The sequence below is a fragment of the Syngnathus typhle genome, linkage group LG7 (genome assembly GCF_033458585.1).
Source record: "Syngnathus typhle isolate RoL2023-S1 ecotype Sweden linkage group LG7, RoL_Styp_1.0, whole genome shotgun sequence".
In the NCBI taxonomy this organism is placed as follows: Eukaryota; Metazoa; Chordata; class Actinopteri; order Syngnathiformes; family Syngnathidae; genus Syngnathus; species Syngnathus typhle.
The window spans coordinates 6309169-6332974 of NC_083744.1; the positions used below are offsets into that span (position 1 = coordinate 6309169).

At 41.4% G+C, this 23806-nt stretch overlaps 1 protein-coding gene across 1 annotated transcript in view; it reads left to right on the forward strand.

Annotated features, from left to right (window-relative positions):
* wwox (WW domain containing oxidoreductase) overlaps positions 1-23806 on the forward strand; it is a 120806-nt gene that overhangs the window by 20719 nt on the left and 76281 nt on the right. The window contains exons 6-8 of the mRNA XM_061283874.1: positions 13588-13676; positions 18154-18339; positions 21453-21717. Coding sequence (XP_061139858.1) covers positions 13588-13676; positions 18154-18339; positions 21453-21717 — 540 coding nt within the window. The remainder of the gene's footprint in view (positions 1-13587; positions 13677-18153; positions 18340-21452; positions 21718-23806) is intronic.

The window sequence follows — 23806 nt, forward strand, 5'->3', positions numbered from 1 at the left end:
ACTGCGGGGAAACGCCAGTGCTCCAGGTTCTTGTCAACTAGGCCTTGGAGTGAAGAGGGGATGATTGAGAGAAGGAAGGAGAGATCAGGAAGTGAGAGATCAGAGGGCAGAATGTGAATACGTTTGCATGGACATTAATACAGTATTTGTTCTCTGCCAGAAAAGCTTCGAGCTTTTTGTTTGTCACTCCCAGTTGATGTTTACTGTAAAATTGAGGCATAAAAACAAAACATTGTATAGGTAAACAAAATATTCACGCAAATCAAATTTCATCCAATGCAAAAGTTCAATAGCTAAACGTTAACTTGCATAAAACACCATAGACAGACTATATAAAATTAATAAACTATAACTATGTATAAAAAAAAGATATGATCACCTGTATAGATTTTCACCTATTGGAGTGTGTTCCCGATGATAAAAGTGGGGTCAAGTGTATACTCACCTCAAGATTCTCTTAAATTCTCGTGGGGACATGTTAAACCATATCGCAATATTGTGCCAACACGATTAGTATGCTTATTTAGTGAGTTTAATATAGCTGCTTTTGTTGATTTTGTTACACACACCGTTTGATGCATGACCAAAATGAAAAGAACTCATTAAGAAGCATTGTGATTAGGCACCAAATACAGGAACTGCAGACCTGGCCAGACAGGAAATGGAGATGCGCACGCCTCCTTATTAACAAAAGCCCCTTTTGGGCCGTAAAGCACCGTCCCAATGAGAACAAGCCAAACACCCTGATTAGAGGGGCGGAGGGGCTTTGCTGCCCTAATGAAGGTTTGCCACTCATTTATGATATTGGTAGGGGTGGTATAGTGACTAGCCCTGTGGGACAATGGTGTGTGGATGTGTTTTTGTTTGCGCGAGATGGCAAATGCAGCATGTTTGTGTGGATGAGATGGACATCCACAACTCATTTGTGGGAGTCAGTTTTACGGCTGCGGTTAATGGCGATGAGCTGGTGTTAAGAGCCTTGGGAGACACTCATTTTACATAAACTCGTAAGAGGCCTTCACTGTTTGTTTGTGGTCAAGTTGGAGGCTATGGCATTTCTCCTCACCAGCTGAACCCCCTTCTCTGCTTGACTATAAAATACATTATTGCCAATATTGTCATTCATAATTACATGGTGTGTCATTATGTCCACTAACCATAAACTTTCAAGCACAGATGGCAAACTTAAGGCCCAGTTACCAGACCTGGCCAGCCCACGAAGGCCGAGCTCACACCGAGCAACGTGTCTGAACTGCCGTATAGCTTCTAAAAATCTCAACACGCTCCCCTTTACGTTCATCTGTTCCAGTTATTGGGGCAAGCCTCTTCTTTCAAGACACTTATTTTTACGGGTCAATGCAAAATAATGCAATGTCGAATATTGTATGTAACGAGTCAAAGCAGGAAGAGAATTTAGTACCACTTGTAGTGGAGTGGTGGCTAAACAGACGAATAAGCTCTTTGGCAGAAGAAACAACAACAATCAGACTAGACATGAAGGTAAACATCAAAAGCAAGTGAACAACGGGGAATCTCAAGTTTAAGCTCATCCAAACAAGCTGCGCACGACTAAACTAGCATCACGATCGCAATGTTCCCCTCTTGCTCTCTCCGCTTTCTAATATCTCCCCTGTGATCGCCACAGGAGATACCTGGAGTCCACCTCATTCATCACGGCGGTTTGATTCCTCAGCTTCAAAGTGAACAGAGGAAGCGAGGAAGAGTAGAGTCATAACAAGCCCTCTTCTGTTCTTCTTTCAAACTCGCTTTCCTTCAAGTGTGTGAGCGAGAGATGAATACAGCCAACAGAATTAATTGCACTCCGTTACAGAGGATCAGCAAGTTTGCTCCGTCGGCGTGCTGATCTGCCATATGGTTGCCCACTAGGTGAACACTTTGATTAATGTAGCCGCGTTCTACACTACTCCCACCCCCCTCACCACCAATATTTGATTCTGATAACTAAAAGTCAGCTTTGAGATCCTGAGCATCCCCGTTGTCTTCCTGTTTCTCCTTTGTTTGGCCGCTTTTGATCTGCTCACTTCATGCATCTCTGTATGCCACCAAAGTTTGTCTTTCAGTCTTGTTTTTGTTGGAGAGCTCTTCGTCTATATATGCAATAGTGCAGGGTGCTTCTAGGGAGGATACCAGCAAAGTGTCACTTAGATTGCAATGAGTGGTTTTCTTCTTGTGATTGGCTCTTCTTCTGGGTTCTTCTGCTGTATCTGCCAGGTGTTAACAAGGAAGTAAACACATCCTGGATGAGTCACATATCAATAGGGCCGAGTAGAGGTAATAACACCCGAGCTAAGGTTCAGCCACGGGAAACAACAAGAGACGCTAACTAGAGAGGCAACTCTCGGGTGGATCATTTGCTATCTGCAAATCACACTTTGCGCCTGTCTGTGTTACGTATTAGAGAAAATTCTCTGCTAGAAACGCTGGGCTGTCATCAACTTGCGTGAGATGAAATGTTCATGCCTAAGGTTACAAGTTCAAATCTTTTCCTCTCTGGCTTTAATTGGCGTAAGACCAATGCAGACACTTATTCCGCCACATCCATTACCGTCACTTGGGTGCTTTGTTTTGCTTCCTTTTTATGGTCCAGCCCCGCTGCTTGTCTGTTTTCTGTTCCGCTCGTACTTAAGTGCTGTCATTCTCATATGTTAAGATGTGGCCCAGAGGGCCCTTAGCTAGACCAATGGTTGGGAATGAACTGTGAGCCCCCATCCAAGGGAGTGCCCACAATGGGCTTGCTGGCCCCATTAAATCTCCTTGATTACTTGCAGTGGCTGTGGTGGGAGTGGTAAAATGGTGGGTTTTCCAAATCAGCTGATTGAGATGCAAATGAAGGCAGTAACTCACAGGTAATGCAGACCTCCACCATCCATTGATGGATCCATTCATCCATTTCCTCTTTTGCTCTCAACAATTCCTCATTGCTTCCTATTTCCAGCATGGCAGGCAACATGTTATTGTCTCAATGTAAATTCCAGATATTTATTATCGAAGAGTCATTGGTAGTGAAGAGATTCCCAGACCCGACCGATTCAATCACTGTTGTTCTGAGATTGTCCAAGGACCAGCCCAAGACTTGGTCTGTCTTTCATCGCAAGTCAAGTCAAGTTTATTTGTATAGCCCTAAATCACAAGCAGTCTCAAAGGGCTTCACAATTATTCTCAAAGCATCCCCTGATCTTAAGCTCGCAAGTCAGCCTTTAAAGTCTTCATTTGGTGTTTCTTTCTCAATTCCTTGGTTTTGACTGTTTCTTCATATTTCTGGGTTGTTGTCACTTGTTTTAGGGCCATCAAAATCTCTGTCTTGACTTGCTAAAAAAAAAAAAGACATTTTGTAAATTTCTAAAATAATGATCGTACAAACACTGTCTCGGTCTTAACATAGTTTAAACCTCTCAAAGTATCGGTCTTATTTTGTACCTGGGTCCTCATAGTCTTGTTCTTGTCTTCATCTTGGCTCCGTGCCATTTTAGATACTTTGACTGACCCAAAGATATTGTGCCTGGTGACACTCAGGACCTCTTAGTTCCTCTGAGTTTCTGAGTGTAAACAAATGCACACAATAACATGTCAGGTAGTGGGTCCGTCATTAGAAGGACGGAATGAACTCGGGAGCAAGAGGAGAAAAAGGAGGGGGTGGAGTAATTGCAAAGTCCTTTGCTGAATTGTTCAGTGGATGCAAATTTAAATCCCTGCTATTATTTTAATAATCTGCCTTTTACTGCTTGTGCTCGGATCATTTGTTTGCAAACCAGGTTATTTGGAAAGGGAGGCTCGGGGGTAATTTCATGCTTTGGAGCATTTATATCTATAACTTAATGAGGAGAGGGCCTGTTGTTTCCTAGTAATACGCTGATAGAGGGGAGCAAACTTTTGCCTCCCCGTTTAGGGTACTGTTAGGAGGCAATAATGTGGGATTACCCTGATGGAATTAAGGAACAAGCAGAGGCGATGCAGCTATGGCTTGAAGACCAAATGAAAGTCTGAGGCTTCATTCTGGGATTTTCCAGTTCTAAACGATGTTTTCCATTTGCCCATTAGAGGAAGCTGACTCAAATTTCATCCTGAGATTTAATCATTCCTCGATCTCACCTAATTGGAATCACTCTGCTTTTCTAAATCAGATGAGATCCCTGTCATGACCCCCAAACAGGATCAAAAGTATAAAAAATTAGTTTAGTCTTCTTTGTTAGTTAGTTTTGATTCATTCATTCATCTTCTGAAGTGCATATCCTCACGGGGGTCGCGGGGAAGTCAGGTTTTCCTCTCTTTAAAACTTCATCATACAACCTCATTTTGATCTTGATTTATCTTCGCGCCTCAAAATCTTTTCCTGACTTGGTCTCAGCTCCTCATACTCTTGATTTTGAATCCTAAACTTATTTTGGTTCCTCAAAGTCTTAACCTTGCTTTTGTCTCTGCTACTCAAAGTCATTCAAATTTCATCAACAATTTGCCTAGATTCACTCATCCCTCAACTTTGCCTAATTGAAATCACTCTGTTTTCTTACCATGAACATTTTTGTTGGTCTCTTAATTGGTTCGATTCTATTAGTTATCCGTCTTAGTATCAGTTTATGCAACGCAGGTCGGTCCGGTGCTCATGATGTCACTTAGTCCCAGGATTCAGATTTGAGACACTGCCCCAACTCGATTTACACAATTTGATTACATTTAGCCCGGCGACAAAAAAGAAGAAGCCAGTGGCCAGCTTTGTCAGGTGATCAACATTTTTAATGTGGTTACCTCTTCAGTGAAGCCAACATGGGACCGGGGTGGCGGCTGCCTGGATGGACTGAGGACGAGGTGCGCTTCCACACCCAGGCGTCCACACCGCTCTCATTCCTTTGCTCCCCCGTCAAGGACTCCTGGAAGCTTGTAAAATTGAATCAGACTGCATGAATTAGAGCATTAACTCAATTTGTTTACAAGGCGTCATTTCTTCTCCGGCAGGCTGCATCCTCGACGACTATCTGCGGTTCGCTGAACCCGGACCTTTGCAGAGGTCACTTGATGCATTTATTACGTTGTTCACGAAGGATTTTTTTTCTGGCTATTATCAAGTGACAAGGGGCTAGCTGTACATGAGCAGAATATTATTATACAAATTGTTCTAGAATGTTGAGTACAACCGAAGATACAGCTTGTGTGTGGCATTTACTAGTAGTTATTGCTTGTACAAATCTTACCTTTGTTTTACTTTCACAGTGGATGTTTTCTGTGGCATGGGTTTTTGTTTTTTTGTTTATGGCCAACTACAGTAATCCTATGCTATTCGCGTGGTATGAACCCTGCTTTGTGTTGTGAAAAAACACCCCCCCCCGCACCAAATATTTATAAATGCTATTATTGATAGTTTGAAGCTGTTATGATCCCAAAAAACTCATCTGACTGCAAGTAAATTGTTTACAGATTGAATAAATCGTACAAGGCGCATACATATCATCACACCAACAACATAACTGCCCACCCAACTTGGACTATAGATGGTCATATTCTGCAAAATCTGACTTTATCAAAAAATATTTAGTAAGGCAGTCATGTTATTAGTGTGACGATATGTAAAATATTTGTGCCCATGTTTTCTTCTTTAAAAACAACAACAAAAAATCAATCGACGGCGGTACCTTGACTTACAAGATTCATTTAACTCAATTTACTTTTAACATACTTGACCAATAAAGATGATTCCGATTCAGATTCTGACAGTGACACCGCTTTCAATGCGACAATGGCGATAGAAGTGTATCAGCGGAATGGCTCGATCCGCCTATTCCGCGTCATAGTAGCGAGGCGGAAAAGAGGCAGATTATTCTCACTTTGAACAAGCCGTGTAAAAAGGACTATTGATTAATTGATTAAGCGGATCTTGTTCTGTTTCTTGGTCCTGCAAGTTTGTTACTTTCTTTCCGAGACAAAAAGATAAAGGCCCCAACTATTATATTTCTAGGCTAAACTATTGTGACAGTAGTAACTGGTAAGCAGTTTATAATATTGCCAAACAAAAGAGCCTTTAATCAAAATGCGCAGCAGTGCCTGCGGATGCTCAAACGTTTCTTCATCAAAAGGCCTTTTATACATTTATAAACATCAAAGGCCTCCGTGCTTCTTAATTGCCAGAATCTTTTCTTACTCAATTAAGTTATGCTTGTGTTTTCATAAAGATGAGACAAAAAGGGGGCTTTGGGTAACCAAATCAGCGCAGTGGAATTGATCATGGCTGTGTGTTCAACACAAGAGATGTACACATATGTAAATGTGAGTGTGTTCTGTAATCCAGCAGCCCTGCAGTCACTAAGATGCGAGTGTTTCCGGAGAAGTAGTGAGTTTAAACCACGCAATTACGTTATTGTCGCATTAAAAAAAAAAAAATGAAAAGAACGTACGAGTGTAGCTTTATTGCTGACGGTCTTAAACGGCAAGTTGAAGATGCTGTGCAGATGCACTCGCTCAAGGAGTTTGGAACTTTTGAACTTGTTTGTAAGCTTGCATAAAAACAAAAGTACAAAAATGGCCCCTTTGCCCATTTGGACAAATGATTTACCTTTTCCAACCATAAACAGTATCCACTTATTTATACCTCGGGGCTCAATTGTGAGGCCCAAAGGGTACATCACAAAAAATTCCACTTGGACAATTAAGTCTTTTCTTTTTCCTTTATAAACATAACAAACAGAAAAAGTTAGATAAAGCTATTTTTTCAACTGTGCACTTGCAGTGTAGTTTAAACCTAAGTGCCAAATAATCCGTTTCTGAGTGACGTTCACAAAGAATAGTAAGTTGTGTATGCATATTCTGTACATGTGTAATTGCCAGCATTCATTCTGATTACTTTCAAAAATACGGCGGCAACGTATAGGAGTTGCATTAAAGCAGTGCTTGTTAAGCGTGTCGGTTACACCGAAGACGTGCCGCAAAATGTGCACTGTCTGCGAATATGCTGGAGATAGAAAAGCCTAAGTCCGGAGGGGGAGATGAGTGAGGAGGAAAAGGAGGAAAGTACTGAAAGTTAAGTACAGACGTACCTTGACTTATGTCTTTAATCTGTTCTGCGACCTTGCTGCTAACTCAAATGTATTTTATCTTAATCAAACGTTCCCCATTGAAATGAATTTAAATGCCATTTTTCCATTTCTTCTAAATGTGTTTGGGCATCCCCGGACCGTGCTACCCACAGGATCATTCCTGGCCTTTCTACTGCTTTGTAAGGGCCTAACAATACGTAGATATTGTTATTGAGGCACAACTGTTAATTGATTTATCAATAGCAAAACAATTGTTGAATTAATCGACAACTATTTTGAGAATCGGTTAATCGTTTACAAACCATGTTTAACTTAAAAATGTCAAAATCTTCTGAATTTCAGACGCTCAGCTGTAAATATTCTGTGATTTCTGTTATACTGGAAAGCAGCAAAAAATACCCAAGGATAGATTTTATTTTAAAATCTCATTTATTGATTAATCAAGAAATAACTAACAAATGAATTGATTATTCAAATAATTATTACCCCCCTATATTTTCATTGTGCAAACATCAGGGTTTGATACTCTCAAATGTACCGATGTACTTAATGAAGTGTCCGTCATGAGCATGTTTGTCTGGAGCTATTTGCCTCAGGTCCCCCCGCAGCTCGCGTTGGAAAAGTCAACGCTGCAATTATTATGACCGCCCTGTCCTTCTTTTCATTCCTCATTCTTCCTTTTCTCCTGTCTCACTCTCTCACTCTTCCTTCTAAAGGCAAATTTGAGTTCTCATATGATATACAAAAGGTGTTTTTGGCAGACTTTTTGGGGGGGTCATATATTCTATTTTTAGTCCTTTAGTGTTATTTTTACACCAAAAAGGAAGCTTTATAGAATATATAAATACAAAATAGTTTATTCTATATGTTTCTATTTTGAAACACAGATTTTCCGACTTATTAAATGTAAAGTTTGACAACTCCGACAGAGAAGTGAACACATTTATCCGTGGCCTCCTTCTCTTAAGTCATTAAAATGAAAATAAACGAGAATGAGTATATAAAACTACAATGCATTGTTGTACACTAAATTAAATGTGGCCGCAGGATATAAAATACTCAAATGAATCCCACCTTGACTGGTTATAATGTTGAGATTCTGCTTGCGGATGAATGCATCAGTGTTAAAAAAAAATCCATCATCATTAAGTGTTATGATATTATACACTTTTTACTTTTTTAATAGTCTAGCGGTAAGTGCAAGTGCAAGTATGCATTTTGAGGAAAAGTTAATAGTGACATTTTCTCATCAATGGATGGCACTGATCATCTTTTAAAAAATAAACTGTAGTTTTTTTTAATTTTTGTTTTATTATACGCACCTTTATTGGAACCGCTCTGTTTATTATGTTTCCCATGAATGAATGGCCTTTTTTTCGGTCTTAGTAAGTTTTTGAACTTGACGATTTTTACGAGCATCTTCTGGTAAAAAAATGAATGGGACCATTGAATAGCCAGAATAGAATTGCCCCTGACACTAGGGTTGTGATCAGTTGTAGCTTGGTCATGACAGGTCTTATGGAAAAAATGGAAATACATAAATAAATAAAACGCAGGGAAGTCAACTGTTTTGATTTAGAGGAGCCATTTGGGCAAATCAGAAGTAGGTTTCCGAGACAAATGACAATGCTGAATTGTCATTTCTTTCCTCCCTTGCCTACATCATATGATTTAGGGGTACCATGATATCTAAGTTTGATGATCATTTTAATGATCTGCCTTGAAAATGATTCTGAAACAGAATTCTGAACAGAGCCCGGCTTCCCTGCGTGCCTATATATATGTGTCTGCGGCATGTGCACGTGCGTGCGCTTGTGCGTGTGAGGGGTGCCCTCGATGCCTGCTTTTTTTTTTTTTTTTTTTTTTAGCGCATCAGCACGTCTGAGGTAGGCCGTCCACGCTTCTCATCTGGAAAATCGCCCTGCGTCCTTCCTTCACCTTTGCTGTATCCGGGCCGTGCCGCAATTGCTTGATTTGTAACTTGATTTCAGGGGAGAGGACAAAAAACCTGTTGATTATCCTGCTTTCATTAAGACGGGGCGGGGCGGAGGGAAAAAAAAAAAAACTCAGCTCTTGTCGGAGAAAGAAGAAATCAATTTAATACAGACTTAACCGAAGGAAATTGCATATTCTGCTTGTTTGTGCTGATCAAGCACTTTTCTTTTCCTCACTTGAGACCTGCCTTCCTATTAATTGTGTGTGTGTGTGTTTGTCATGTGCATCTATCTGTGTTAGGCGCTTGAGTGTCATATGTTGTAGGTCGGTTTTCAGACCTCAAACAGATGTGCATTCTTTCTCACTAGCACACAATCATACCTCGACTTGCGACCAATCATTGGCATTGAAATGCAATTAATTCGTTGCAGCCATTTACAAATTGAATTTTGTATTTGCGTGTTTGATTGTTTTGTTCCATTTAGTAAATGGCAAAAAGAGTGTCTGTTACTATGGCCATATGCAACAGTACATTATACGTAGTATTTTATGACTGCACGTGTGACTGAACCAGATGTAGAGGAGTCGGCTTAATATTTATGAATAAATGTCATCATTGTGACAACTTGATATATGAGTTCCCCTCGCCTCCCTTCGTCTTCTTTTGGCTAAAAATACACATCCGTGATAAAATACAGTCTTAAGCGCTGATGACCAATTTAGCGTGGCGTGTCGCGGACAAGGTCACGAGAGATGTGGACAGCGTTCCTCCCTCCGAGGCCTTTTTTCCTTTTCTCCTAATCTACGGAGCAAGAAGAGAGGGTCTCAAAGTCGTTTCCCTAATTGCTTTTATAAGGTGCCCTTTTCATACGCTGTCATTCCTGCTCGTTCGCTTTCACTGCCGCTACAACACCTTACCTCCGCACCAGAAGCAGTTTAATTTAGATGACGACAAAACATTTCATAAAGTTTGGAACAAGTTGAAGTGTGGTCTGCAGGGTAATTAGTTTTTGTACCATTGGGTTCAGAAGTATTTGGACAGTGACCGATTTTATGGTGAGCAGTACGGCAGGGATTAGTGGACAATTAATTTTTTTATGGTGGGCAACACATTGGCCTAGTTGTGGATGGTTTTTATGGTGAGAAGCACGGTTTACCAATTTGGTCGTTTTTATGGTGGGCAACACAATGGTTGATGTTTTTTATGGTGGGGAGCATGGTGGATTGCTTTTATGGTGAGCATTATGGAGGACTAGTTGTTGATGGTTTTTATGGCGGAGACTTTCGTTAGGGGAAATGATATGGTTTGGTTGAACATTTTTGGCATCTAGTGTAGAATTGTCATATACTGTATGCTCTCTTTTTACGTGTTGCTGCTTTGTACTGTATATGTGTGGAGAAGTCATTTGAATGTGCTAACAAATGCTGATTTCTGTTAGCTTGTCTCTGATTCGGCAATGTACATACTTTAACCTTTAGTCCGAAATGATTTGCTTTAATTTGGGATTTAAGTACACAATGTTTAATACTTGGGTTTTATGTTCAACTTCAACCAGGATTAGCAAACATCTTGAAGCATGCACGCTATGCCTCTTATTTGAAAAACTGTGTTGTCTGAGTTTCTTTGCAGTTCCTTGCACTGGTGCTGTACGATACGCTTCCATTTCTTGACAGCGAGTGAGTGACAACTGGTGCTGAGCAATGCTTTAAAAAGTGTGTTTGATAAGTGTCCTTTAATAAGTTTGAATATGTTTAAAGTATGAAAGTTCAAACTATATATTATATAAGTTTGTTTAATTGTCTTGATTGAAGATACATTCATATCGCGGGCAAGTCTCGAACATTGACTGTGAGTTTTAGGCAAAGGGAGGGCTGCATTTGATTTCTTAAGTGTTGGCCCTCCATAGGTGATCTCTGAAGGTGGCCAAGAGGTGACGCAAGATGGAAACCGGGGTTAAATTAGAAGTGGGAGTGCCCGCGGAGGATTAGGCGATGAGATTGAGCCGAGTGCATTAAAGCAGTGTATTATTTGGCGGTTCCACTTACTTGCGTCCATTAGGGTTGGCTGCCGTGCTGTTTAAGAGGTCAACTAAGTGTGCACGTGTGTTTTTTAAGACTTGCCAGAGTGGTCCAGTGTCTTATTGAACAGGACGGGTCTCCCTCTGCTCTAATACCTCTTCATTTTATTGGATTGGATGGCCCCAGTTATAATTGTATTAGTTTTTACCCCCACTTTCCATCCCCCTCTGCTCTTATGCCATCTATCTAGTCAGCAAACACTGTGTCATTCTTCAGGAGAGAACCCCCCCCTTCCACACTCACATACACACACACAAGTATTTAGGGGTATACATTCCAAACCCATAGTTAGTTTAGAAATCCATATTAAAAAAGTAAAAGAGAAAAGTCAAAGAGAAAGTATATGTTAAAATTACCTAAATTCAGCCGTTTTATCCTGGGCTTTATTTTTTAGTGGAAAATAAATAAATGCAATATATATATATATATCTAGCGATGAATATGAAATCATGATATACTTTTCAGTCATATCACCCAGTCCCACTACACATAATTTATGTATCAATTGCACGTGAAAAACAGTATACTTACGTTTTTTCTTTTTGGTAAATTTGTACAGTGATATTTTTTGCTATTAAAATTATTTTTTGATTGATGCTTTTTTGTGGGCCGGAATGGATTGATGGTATTAACGGTTGTTGACAACCTGATGGTTTTTGGAGAAAAAGGATGGAAAGACCCTCTTAACACAACATAATCACTCAAAATCATATTTTTGTAACACCTGTGAACCAGGCCTTGGCAAAAATATTCAGTAATATATCAATCAGTATGTGTATACCCCGCTTACGTAAGTCATTCAGGTCTTACTGCCGCTGCACAGTCAGCGATTTACACTGGAGTGAACCACTGCCACTCACTGTCCCCTCGCCCTTGAAGAGGCCAGAAGTTGTCAGGCTCCTCATAAAAAAAAGATTGCATTCTCCTGATCTTTTTCTATCAATTTTTCCCTCCTCCTTCCAAAACCTGGCCATCTGTCTAATTGTTCACCTCCATGGCTTTAATGCTTTTTACATGCCCCCCCTTCCCACTTCTTTCCAGGCAATAAACTTTATTTTCTTCGCAAGACTTCAATCTACAGGAAGTGGGTGGGTGGGGGTTTAGGTTGCTCACCTTCTTCCTGCTGGATTTGCTCCAGTGGGCCCAGCTTCAACCCCCTACTTATCTCCTATCTCTCAATCTCTCACCCTCCATCTTCTCCATATGAGTTTGTCGAGCCGGCACCTGCACTCATCTTCTCTGCTGGTCACCTTTCCTCTCACGCTGACCTCTTAATGATCCCATCGGTGCGTGCCCTGACCTTGTTTCAACCTGAATATTCCTCATTTCTCCACCAAATTTCTCTCTCATGCGCAATTGAAGCTCACGTCAAACTGCGAACACACTTAGCGGACTATTTCTTCTCCTCTAAACTGTGCGAAAGTGTCTCTGAGTGTGAAACAGTTGTCTCCCCTCACCTGTGATTACTGCTGTGTGCACATCATATAAGCGGGCGCCCTTATAATCCCATCTATAATGGCCACAATCAGCACTTTAATGCTTTGTAATATCATCCATGTAATGGTAGAGTGTAGCAGCAAGAGAATAATTCAGGCATAGATAATGGTGTGATTGCGCGTTTTTACCCTTGAGTCACAACATTGAGTTTGTTGTGTGTGTGTGTGTGTGTGTGTGTGTCTGTGTGTGTGTGTGTGTGTGTGTGTGTGTGCGTTTGCATGTATAAATATATCCCAGGGCGGTTAAGTTGCCTGTAAAATGCCTGAAGAAACACATTTCCATCAGTGGGCTCTCTTAACCCTTCACTGTGGCTTGTACTCATCGCTCCACGGAGCGTCCTTGCTCAGGAGTCGCTGAGCCGAGGGAGACGCTCCCATAAGATACACTGGGGGCCGCGGAATGTTTTTTGGGAGCCTAATGTGAGCTGACAGTCATCATCAGGGACGGCAGGGATAACGGTAGGCAGGATTCCTGGTAATGCCAAACTGAAAAGGCCATCAGGGAGTTCTCGGAGTCTCTCTTGGGCATGAGTCAAATGGAGCATTCATCAGGAGGAGGGTTGGAAGGCTTTATTTTGACTAAATACAATGGCACCTTGGCATATTTTATAGTGAGAAAAATTGCACGATCAAATATTGCACTGTTTAAAAACAGTAAAATAACTGTAATGACTTTATATAATAGAATGTAAAGAATTAAAAAGCTTTAACTTTTTAAAAGATTTTTCATTACCATACCTTAACATAGTTCAGATCATAAATAGGCCACCGACTTGGTGCCTCTGGGCCTTTTCTAAAAATTGCTCTCCAGTGAGGTCCAATTTTTGTGTCGTTCTGCAAAAACAAAAATCTGACTCAAACTCACCACCGCGGACGTGCTTACCAGTCGACCACGTGCTGCCCTACAAACAAACAAAACTCAGTAATTCAAAGATCATCTCTTTACATTCTCTTTTAATATTTTATATTGTTTTTGTACATTTTCCACAATAATCCCAATAACCAAGCTTGATTTTTGTGTGTTGTCCCCACAGCACAAAGCCCAAGTGGAAGCCATGATGTGCGACCTGGCCTCTTTCCGCAGTGTCAGGGAGTTTGCAGACTCCTTCAAAGCCAAAAAGCTGTGAGTACAAAAACTATTTGGTTGAAGTCTTTGGAAAGATCAACTCCATTTTGAATAGACTATTTCACCATAATATCACATGTACTACACGGAAGCAAAAACCTTCCATAACCATTTTCTTTTTCTACAAATGACCTGGTCCACATGTCCCTTTTAAGAATCAAACGTGCACTCAAGCACAAAAGTTTGCCGACCCTTGTTGTCAAACAATTTTTACATATAAAGGGCATCCAGGCTGTTCCTGATGGAGAAAAGGACTAAGGGGTCAGCGTGTGTATATTTGTCTATTTAGAGTGACATTGGCACCTTGGACTTGCTGGTTCTTATTCTGTGGTGGTCAGCATGTGTCTCATTGCCCGGTCGCATCGGTGCTATTTCGGGGGTCATGTATTTTGTCATCAATACTGCTCAACCACCTGCAGGTCTCTTGTGGCAGCATGCATGCGTGTGCGTGTAAATGTATATACATATGTGTGTGTGTTGGCATTAATCTTGAGGGGGGAGGCCCTTGGGAAGAGGCACAGCAGCCATCGCCTGCAGCAGCCCGGAGGCAGGGTATGACCATCCAGGACACAAGTCTTGGGGCCGAGCCAAACCTCGCGAGGGTTCCCCCCCCTATAATTTACCCTCGGCCTGGTCATAATGAAGCTTTGACTTTTCTATAATCCCACCCTTCCACGTAATCTGTTTTTTGTTTTGCTCGCACACAATAAATGCCCATGTACTAGATCCACCTGGAATAGGTTATAATCCGCCATTTAGAAAGTTTTTAAGATTAGTGTTAACCTTTGCACACACAATTTAGGAAGTTTAAATGAGAGCTGTATTTATGGCACCCTATGCTCATTAAAATCAGTTTGAGTTTCTTTTGGCTCTTAAGTGCTCCTTAAGCAGTTGCGAACCGCCCTCACACATACGCTGAGACCTTTATTGTTTTTTACTGAAATGTGTTCGGCTCTTTCATTGGTCAGATATCTCGAGACTATATCAGTAAATCTATTGGCGACTTAAAGCTTGTCAGTAAAAAAACAACAACATCATAAATAAACTGGATCGCAGGTAAAAGAGTAGCGGGTTATAGTGTGGTAACTTTTATAAGCAATACATTTCAATTGAATAAATTAAATAAGGTGTTTCATATTCCTGTATTTAATTAAGCACAAATGTGCATTGAGGCCACCAAAAATATTGCATTTTAAAACTTGTTAAAAAACTCTGAACTGCTACTGCATTCTAATGCTGGTCATTAAAATGGGTACTAACTTAATGTCCTTTTGCAATTTGTTGATTGGCTAAATATCTCTTTCTTATGCCAGTCTGTCGCTCTGGCTCTCTACCTCACTATTTTGGCAAGGTTGTATTTCTTCATTAGTGGTGCTGTTGGGGTGGGGCATATGGGGGAGGGACTCCCAGGGGACGTCAGAGTACATTAATTCTCATCACAAGGCGAGCGGAGCAGAGTGGAGGCTGGGAGCTCTGAGCTGTGAATGGCACTGGGCAGCTGTCTGAGTCTGCCACCACTCTATTACTGCACGTATGTCTTCGGGCAGAACGCACGCAAACACGAGCATCGTACGTGCATGCGCGTATACACTCCAGGAAAATAGAAGCCGGTGCGCACGAGCACAATAATACTTGGGCAGCGTGTCATTGACAGGTGAAATGTAATCAGTCTTTTTTTTTTCTCCCCCTTCTCCCCCCCCACTCTCGTTTCTCACTCCCTTGCTTTTAAGTGCTTTAGTCAGTGGCTTTCACGCTGCTTTGTGTTCCATTGACCCCGATTCCGCTTTAATTGCCTGTCCTTTGAAATGAAATTACCTGGATATTGATATTGTTCAATGCGAGGCAATTTGATGCGGTGTAATTGACGGAGAACGGCACTGACAGAGTGCCCCTAATACAATTTCTACTGAACGCTCCGTAATTAACACGTGCCATTTGTTCCTGGACACATTCATCCTGGTGTCATTGCAGACATTTTACTTTACATTACAGGTGTAGCTGGAGTTGAATTCTGATTTTCATGCTTCTCTACACATCTAGCAAAATTGCGACCCTGGATCTAGTTTTGAGGCTTCACATACAATTTGCTGTGCCTAATTATTTTCGATGAACAATAAAAAACATTTTCAAGGAAGTTGTGGATCGCCACAAAGACACAAAAGGGGCACTTTTAAACTAGAGTGATTATTTCGAGAGGATGTTGCCAATGATTGATTGTGCCAGTCACGCACTGCACCTGTACATTTTGGTAACAGAGACTCTCAGCGCTTTACTTTTTTAACCTCTTTCTGCCCCCCCCCCCCCCTCTCTGTCTCTGTCTCTCGCTCTCTCTCGCTCTCGCTCTCACACACACACACCGGCAATATCCTCCTTGCTGGCCCACATTATCACGGAGGTCAGGGGCCGTACCCAGGAGGGTTATTTAAAGTAAATATATAAACGTATGCCTCCCCGTTTGGTAGTTAACACCCTCGTTTGAACGGCGCTGAGATTGCACAGTGCAGCGCTGGCCGAGTTGTGCGAGGCCTTTAATGTGGAGAGCGGGACCGGTGCCTTGGGCGGCAACAGGCCTATTAAAGGCCTTCATTAGAGCCGCACTTATGAGAGCGAGACTAACGGGTGGGCAGTTGGATTAACAGGCCTCTCGCATTACAGCGCACAGCTCGCTTCAGATCACCGGACCTCGGTGATTACACTTTTTCGGAACCAAATGTGTGCGACTAAAACGGGCCGGCAGACAACAGGTGTCAAACTTACATCATTTTATTACGGCTTATGAATGCATCCTCTTCGTCTTTCTTGCTAAACTGGTTTGTTATTTTCATTTTGGCCGAGTGTGTCATTAAAGCATTTTTTTCACCAAATCCCATTTTATCTAAATTCAGAATCTAGATTATATACTATTGACGATTTATCTTCTTGCTTTTCCCTGATTGACTCATTCGCAATTGATGCATTTAAGCCTTAGTTTAGTCTCACACTACCTTGCCCTGCTCTTGTGCAGTCTCAAAACATTTCTCATTGAAATGAACACTAACACCATTAATCCATTCCAGACTTTAACGTTAATTTTTTTGTATTATAAAATAGCACTGTACAGTATTATATTATGAAAATACACAGTAATACTATATACTAAATATAAGAAATGACGACATTTCACTAAATTGCTACATTTCTTTTCTACTTACAAGACACAACAAAGACCTGCTCCATTTCACCGGGCGGTAACCGTGTGAACTGACGGTGGCCGTATGTCCGGTGTCTTTGTCTCTTGAGGCTGTTGCTCATACGGTGTCTCCTCACCTTATTATATTTTAACACGCGCCGCGAGTGCGTCCCGCCGCAGAAGTGCTGAGGTGGGTGTTCTTGAAGTTGACGACGTTTGTGCTCTTTAATGAACCTTGCGTGTTCGGGAGGCCTGAAGGTGATCGCTACTGTACACTTGGATGTAATAGCACGGGATGGCTCATTATAGCGGGAGCATAACAATTCGCACATTAATTTTCCAGCATCCAGTTTTTAATTAATCCAGTAGGCAGTCTTAAACACAGGGTACACAAATTGCCTCCGGCCTCATAATTAATTCTAATGGAAGAAATTAAAAATTGGTGGGGTGTGTTTGGATTGTTCGTCTGTGTTACAGTGGCTTCGAGCTCGCTGGAGCGACGCTGTCACCGACAAGCATCTCTTACTGCCCCGACCAATCTAGCGGTCTTCGAGCCCCAGCATGCAGATAGATTCATTGTGCTTGTGTGCGCATGTGTGTGTGTCTGTGTGTGTGTGCGCTCTAAAGCACATGTTCCTTTATTGGCCCCCAGCACTCTTGTGTACTGAAATGATAGCTTTTCATTGCATGGCTGAATCTTAAAGCTTCTGTTATCTGCATTTCTTTGGGAGAACCACAGTGTTCATGGGGCAGGATGAACGGCTGCGTATGCTTAATTTGTCGGAAAAAGTAAAACAAGGCCTTTAAAATATGTTTTTTTTTTCTCAGAAATCTTCAAACTGCATAATTGTTACTTTGTCCCACAACATGATGGGTTAATAAATACATCTAAGGTACACCAAAATACATTATAATTTCATTTTTTGGTGAAAAAATATGAAAATATATTTTAACATCAGGCATTATAGCTTTTATAAAAAGCAGAAAAAACATAACCAAAACAATTTTATCTTACAAAATAAAATGATAAAAGGCCAGCAGTAAAAGTGCGCAATGATGCATTTTTTAAGGATGCTTACCTTTTATTCATGTTTTGAAAATACTTAATGGGGGGAAAAAAGGATCACCAAAAAAGATAGAAAAACAAAGCATAGGAAAAATGTTTCCCTCAACAATTAAAAAAAAACACAGCAACATAAATCTACATTTGTGAGCAGCCTGCAACATAACAAGAGGGTAAACCACTAAATGTATTTTGGACGTTGTCATTCTTTATTAATTTTCCCCTCAAATTTTCTCTTTTAGGCCCTTGCACATTTTGGTGTGCAATGCGGCGGTGAGCACTCAGCCTTGGAGTTTGACCGAGGACGGCCTGGAGTCCACTTTTCAGATCTGCCATCTGGGTCACTTCCTGTTGGTCCAGTGCCTGCAGGATGTGTTGCGTTGCTCGGCGCCCGCCCGTGTGGTGGTGGTATCGTCAGAGTCCCACAGGTAACATTGAGTATCAATATAGGAACAAGTGAATGGCAAACTTTCACCACATTTTCACCTTCTACGGCCCTTGACATTAGATTGTACACTGACGGTTACAAATAGTAGGATGGCAACATTTCCGGACCTTTCCTTGTTGGAAACTTTCCTCTGGATGAGACTAAATTTACACAAAGAAGGTCTACTTCAAAATAAAAGTAGTTTTGACTTATACTCAGGAGCGACTTATATACATATATATGGTTTTTTTCACTTTTTGGGGCATTTTATGGCTGGTGCGACTTATACTCCGGTGCGACTTATAGTCCGAAAATTACGGTATATGTTTTTTTTTCACTTTTTTGGGCATTTTATGGCTGGTGCGACATATACTCCGGTGCAATTTATAGTCCGAAAATTACGGTATATATTTTTTTAAAAACAATTGTGGAATTTGAAGAGTATATATACTACATATCATGCTTGTATCACCATTTGGGTACTGGATACCAACACTAAAAATCAAAAGAACTTTTTTTTACAGTGTCGACAAGTTAGGCATCAATCATAAACTGTCAATAATTTCTTTCTGACATCCCCATTTCCACCATCATTGTAATAATAGTGTGACCTCAAGTGAATTCGGGTGTCAAAGCGTCACCCCCACCCGTTGCTCGCTGGTGCGTGGCGCTGCGCGAAGCATAACTCGTATAACAGTGCAGCTGTATGATCTCCTAGAACAAGTGTGCACATGTTCTCCTGGTCTCAGCTCATTCCGCCGATCTCCAATCCATCAAGTGGGCTCAGGCCCGACTGACTGACTGAGAAACGGGATCGATGCCACGCGGCCGCCTCTGCTGCTTTATAGTCCTGAGCTCGTAGCTCGCAGATCACTGCAAGACATCATGCTTGTCCACTGTATGACAGCAGAGGAACGAGAGAGACGCTGGGAGAAAGACAGACAGACAGACAGCCGGCCGGGAGGCAGGAGGGAAAATGAGGCAGAAAAGAGGCTGAGTGTACCACTGCAGAGACGGGTTCAAAGTAAATTTTGGCTGATAAGTCCATCCATCATGTTGATGATACGTTTAATTCATAGTGACAGCGTGTGGTGGGAAATGAGTTTTCCAGTGAGTGAGGCTGTCATGTTTGACAATACGCATTAAGCCTGATGTATCAGTTTGTGGCCAAAAGTGGCCAGCACAGCTGCAGGACTGCAGTTAGGGGCTTACGCTTTTGCCGTCCGTTCCTTTCAACACATTTGGACAATAAATATAACAGAGCTCTATTTAGACATTTGGCATGTCCATCTTTCTTCATTACGGTATTTCATGTTTACACGTATACTTGCTTTTGCCAACTGAGAACAATACAATTCAGTGCTTTAAAGTTTATTTATCCTAAACTTTTTGAAAAATGTTATTGATTTAATGAAAAAAATATGCAAATATACTAGTGGTATCGGTTACACGATATCGGTATTGGTGTCAAACACTCGTACTTGTGTCGGTCTGAAAAAAGTGGTATTGAATATCCTTAGTACAAAGCATTGGCTTTTGATGCGATGACAATTTTCCATTGCATATCATTTGACTGTGCAGGTGTATGTACAGTAATATTGTGTTTCAGGGGTAAGGATGGTAAAGCGCATCCATCTCTTCCCTTTCCCACTGTGCTCTCCAACCAAGCCTCTTCAAAGACTCCTTCGGCACTTTCACACTGGGTAGGCGACCTGGGCAGCAGGGGGAAAAGGGAGTCAAAATAGTCAATATCTCCCATGACATCTTCCATTCTGTCCACCTCATTCCAGCCCTATATTACATTCACTGAAGTCTTCTGCCCTTATTTTTGTTTGTTTGCGTAGTTTTCCACTTTCCGCCGATTTGCCGTTTATTCACTTAGCCTAACCTCACATGCAGTGTGTGTGACCTCTGACCCGCAGCATATTGTATTCCCTAAGCCCCTTGTCCACAGCCAAAGAACTGACCTGCAAGGCACCGGGGTTGGGAAGAGATGAACTCGGTGTAATGACTAGACACTTTATCAGTTTGTAACACGGGGGGCTTACTGTGGAATTGGCCCCAGTACGGGTTGACTTTGTCCTCCAGCTGCATTACATCTGCTTCATGCAAGGGGAGATGATATCCTTCATGAAATAACCTCCGATAGATGTGAGCTGCAGCCCTGCTGCCATGCTTTCATGATCAGAATACAGCAGAATCTCCCCGGGCTCAAACAATTGGGAATTCGACCAAAATCTGCAGAAAAAAATGGGCGTCAAACATATTTTAGGAATGTTGTGGCTATGGTAGCCCTCAAAACACTTATCTCAATTACTTTTTCCCTTTTTTAAATCAAAAGCCATCAGGGAGCAATGTAATTTAGACAGACAGTACAGTATTTGATGACACATGCATAGAAAAAAAGCTGAAATAATGTTAGTCAGTTTTTGAAGAGGATAAAGAATATATACGAGCAAAGTTTGCTCGCTTGTGTTCCCCAGCAACATCAATGCTAGTTTGTAGTTTGCAATCTGAACAGGGGTGTGTAGACTTTCTATATGCTGTGAAGTCCATCTGAATATGGTCTTGTGGATCATCTGACTAAAACGTAACCAGGCACAACTTAAGCAACTGCTGTGAAGCAATTTGAACGGAGTTCAAATGTGCCCGTTTGGGCAACTGATTTATCAATCCGTAGCAAATAGTTACGAAGTCGCAGCACATGAAATGAAAAAGCCCGCAGATGTTGTAATTCAGCCAAGCAAGGATGTCGCGCAAGGCGACGGTAAACAACGAGCCAGCAGCCAGCTTGTAAAAATCGCTGGGAAACCGGGTGACATTTTGATTGGTTGTTTTCTAATGACGGGGATTAATATGTAGGATGTGCTCGAACCTACGCACACAATACAAAGTGTGTGCATGGTGACGTGACGGCCGCGATGCGGCGAATCGGATGATGTTCAGGCAAGCGTGTCAAAACATCTGGATTCTAACAGCTCCGTCGCAAGCAATTAAAGAACATCATGTCACGTCTTTTGATTTGTGTAGCAGCCTGCACCTCACATCTGCCCGGGAAGTTTGCTCTCATTCTAGTAAACAACCCGGTTGACATCTCTTTGATTTATCTTTCAGGTTCACAGACTTGTTAGACTCATGCGGTAAGGTGGATCTGGCGCGGTTGTCGCCCCCGCCGAAGGAGTACTGGTCCATGTTGGCCTACAACCGCGCCAAGCTGTGCAACATCCTGTTCAGCAATGAGCTGCACCGCCGCCTTTCTCCGCACGGGGTGTCGTCCAACGCCTTGCACCCTGGCAACATGATGTACACGGCCATTCACAAGAGCTGGTGGCTCATGACCTTCCTCTTCACCCTGGCCAGACCGTTCACCAAGTCGCTGGTAGGAACCTAAAATGAAAATCACTCAATTGTCAAGTTACTCCAAGTTCACTTTGGTTTGATTTGCCCGGGCACGTTTTAAAAGGGGTTCCCAAAATCTGGCCCAGGTGCCATTTCTAGCCTGCTGCCTTTTTTTTTGCCTGCCCATTAGTCTAAGAATAAATTAAACATGACCCGGAATGTTATGAGAGAGTAAAGGTTTCAGAAGATATTGGTATTTTAAAATAATAATATAAAAATAAAAACATATGAATATTTGTATATTTCAACTGTTATTTTTAAATAATTTTATTTTTTGTAATTTAAAAGGTTAAAAAGTTGGATAAAAGATTCCATAAATTTTATTTGTTAAATAAACATTGTTTTGTTTATTTTCTACTTTCAACATAAAATAAACGATGAGCAATTCATTAAAAATAATGACAATAAGCTGGAAAAGAATTTTAAGAAATCAATATTTTTTTTAAAAATACATGTAAACTATTATACATTTTTGTTATTTTAACTATTGCTAAAAGAATGTTACAAGCTACCACATTTTTTATTTTAAATGTTCAAAATTGGAAAAACAAGTTCAAGGAAAAACGTCAACACTTACAGATATGAACATGTTAAATATTTTTGCAACTGTTGCGACTTTTTGTAATGGAAGCACTGACATTTTTTGTACCACACTGAACCAAATGAAACAGCACTTGGCGGAAATTAAGCACGTGTTGCTAGTCACCCGAACGGGTCGCTCGCCCTATCATGGCTGTGCTTGAGTTCATTGTACAAAGTCACCTCACACGCGCTATTTGTTTTTCACTGGCTGATGTATCCCTTGGTCAGCATTTTATTTGTTTCCTTGTGTTTGTGGGATGCGGTAGTGGAAGAGGAAGGAGAGGGGGCACCATGTGCTCATTGTGAGCGTTCAGGAAGAAGGTCTGCTTTTCTCATCGAGATATTCTCTGGCATGTTTTTCTTCTCTGCCCGTTGCTGTTTGTTTAACTCTGAGTGACTGTTCCCCTTCCCCTCACCGGGGCCTTTTGGATCCTGTGTACGGTGACTATTGGATTACTGTAAATGCGTGCTCTCTCCATGTACCCCGGAGCACTGACACAATGAACTCTGTCACGTACCCCGATCCCACCAGGAGAAATTCTTACCACATATTTTTTGATGCCTTATCTTACAGCCGTGCTTTGGAGAGGCCTGTCCAAAAGTGCGAGTACAGTCAAGACATTATGTTCACACAAGCTATCATTTAGAGGGAAATGTCAAGAGGGAGGCCGCATGTTGAACTGATGGGATGTTTGGTTTATTTGTTCAATTAAAGCCAGGCCCGACTTGAGAATCGCTGCTTTCTTATGACGGCGGTGTTGGGGTTGGCATGCCCCTCTGACCCCGGGAACTTTGTTTTGGGGGTCAGAATGGTGACTTGTGATGAAGTTGAAGTAGATAAGGGTCACACAACAATGGAGTGAGTGTTTCCTCCATGGATTTTCCTTCCAGAGTGCAGGGAGGGGCTCACTGTTGTGTCTTGTGGGGCTCGCAGGGTAATGACGGGGTGCCAAGGCCGTGACGGCGAGCCATCTGGTTTGCATACATAAACACAGCTTACAAAGTCTTGAAGACAAATCACCCTTTTAGTCTTTTTTTTGTTTTGTTTTTTTACAAATTTTGTTTTTGTAATTTACCGTAAAATGTGCAGCCCAGTGTATTGGGTGTGATTATTAAGTTCTAGGTACAGTTCAGTTGTTTTGAACTATAATATATATACCGTTTTTTTCCATGTATAATGTGCAAAATTTAACTTATTTATTGTCCTAAAATTTTTATTTTATTTTTTAAATTTTTTATTTTTTAATCCGGATATCATACGGAAGCCGCCATTACAGATGCGCTTTCTTCTCTGCTGTTCACGTCTAAAACGCTCCATACGAACACAATGCTCTCGTATCAGACGGTTGCTCGATCACCTGCTCGTTTGCTGTCACAATGTACCCTACACAAATCCAAAACATTTCTTTGCTATTGAGTTTGCTAGCGCATGCACAGTGATAGTGACCGGCAGAATAACATCCGGTTGTTCCCAAAGATGATCTTTT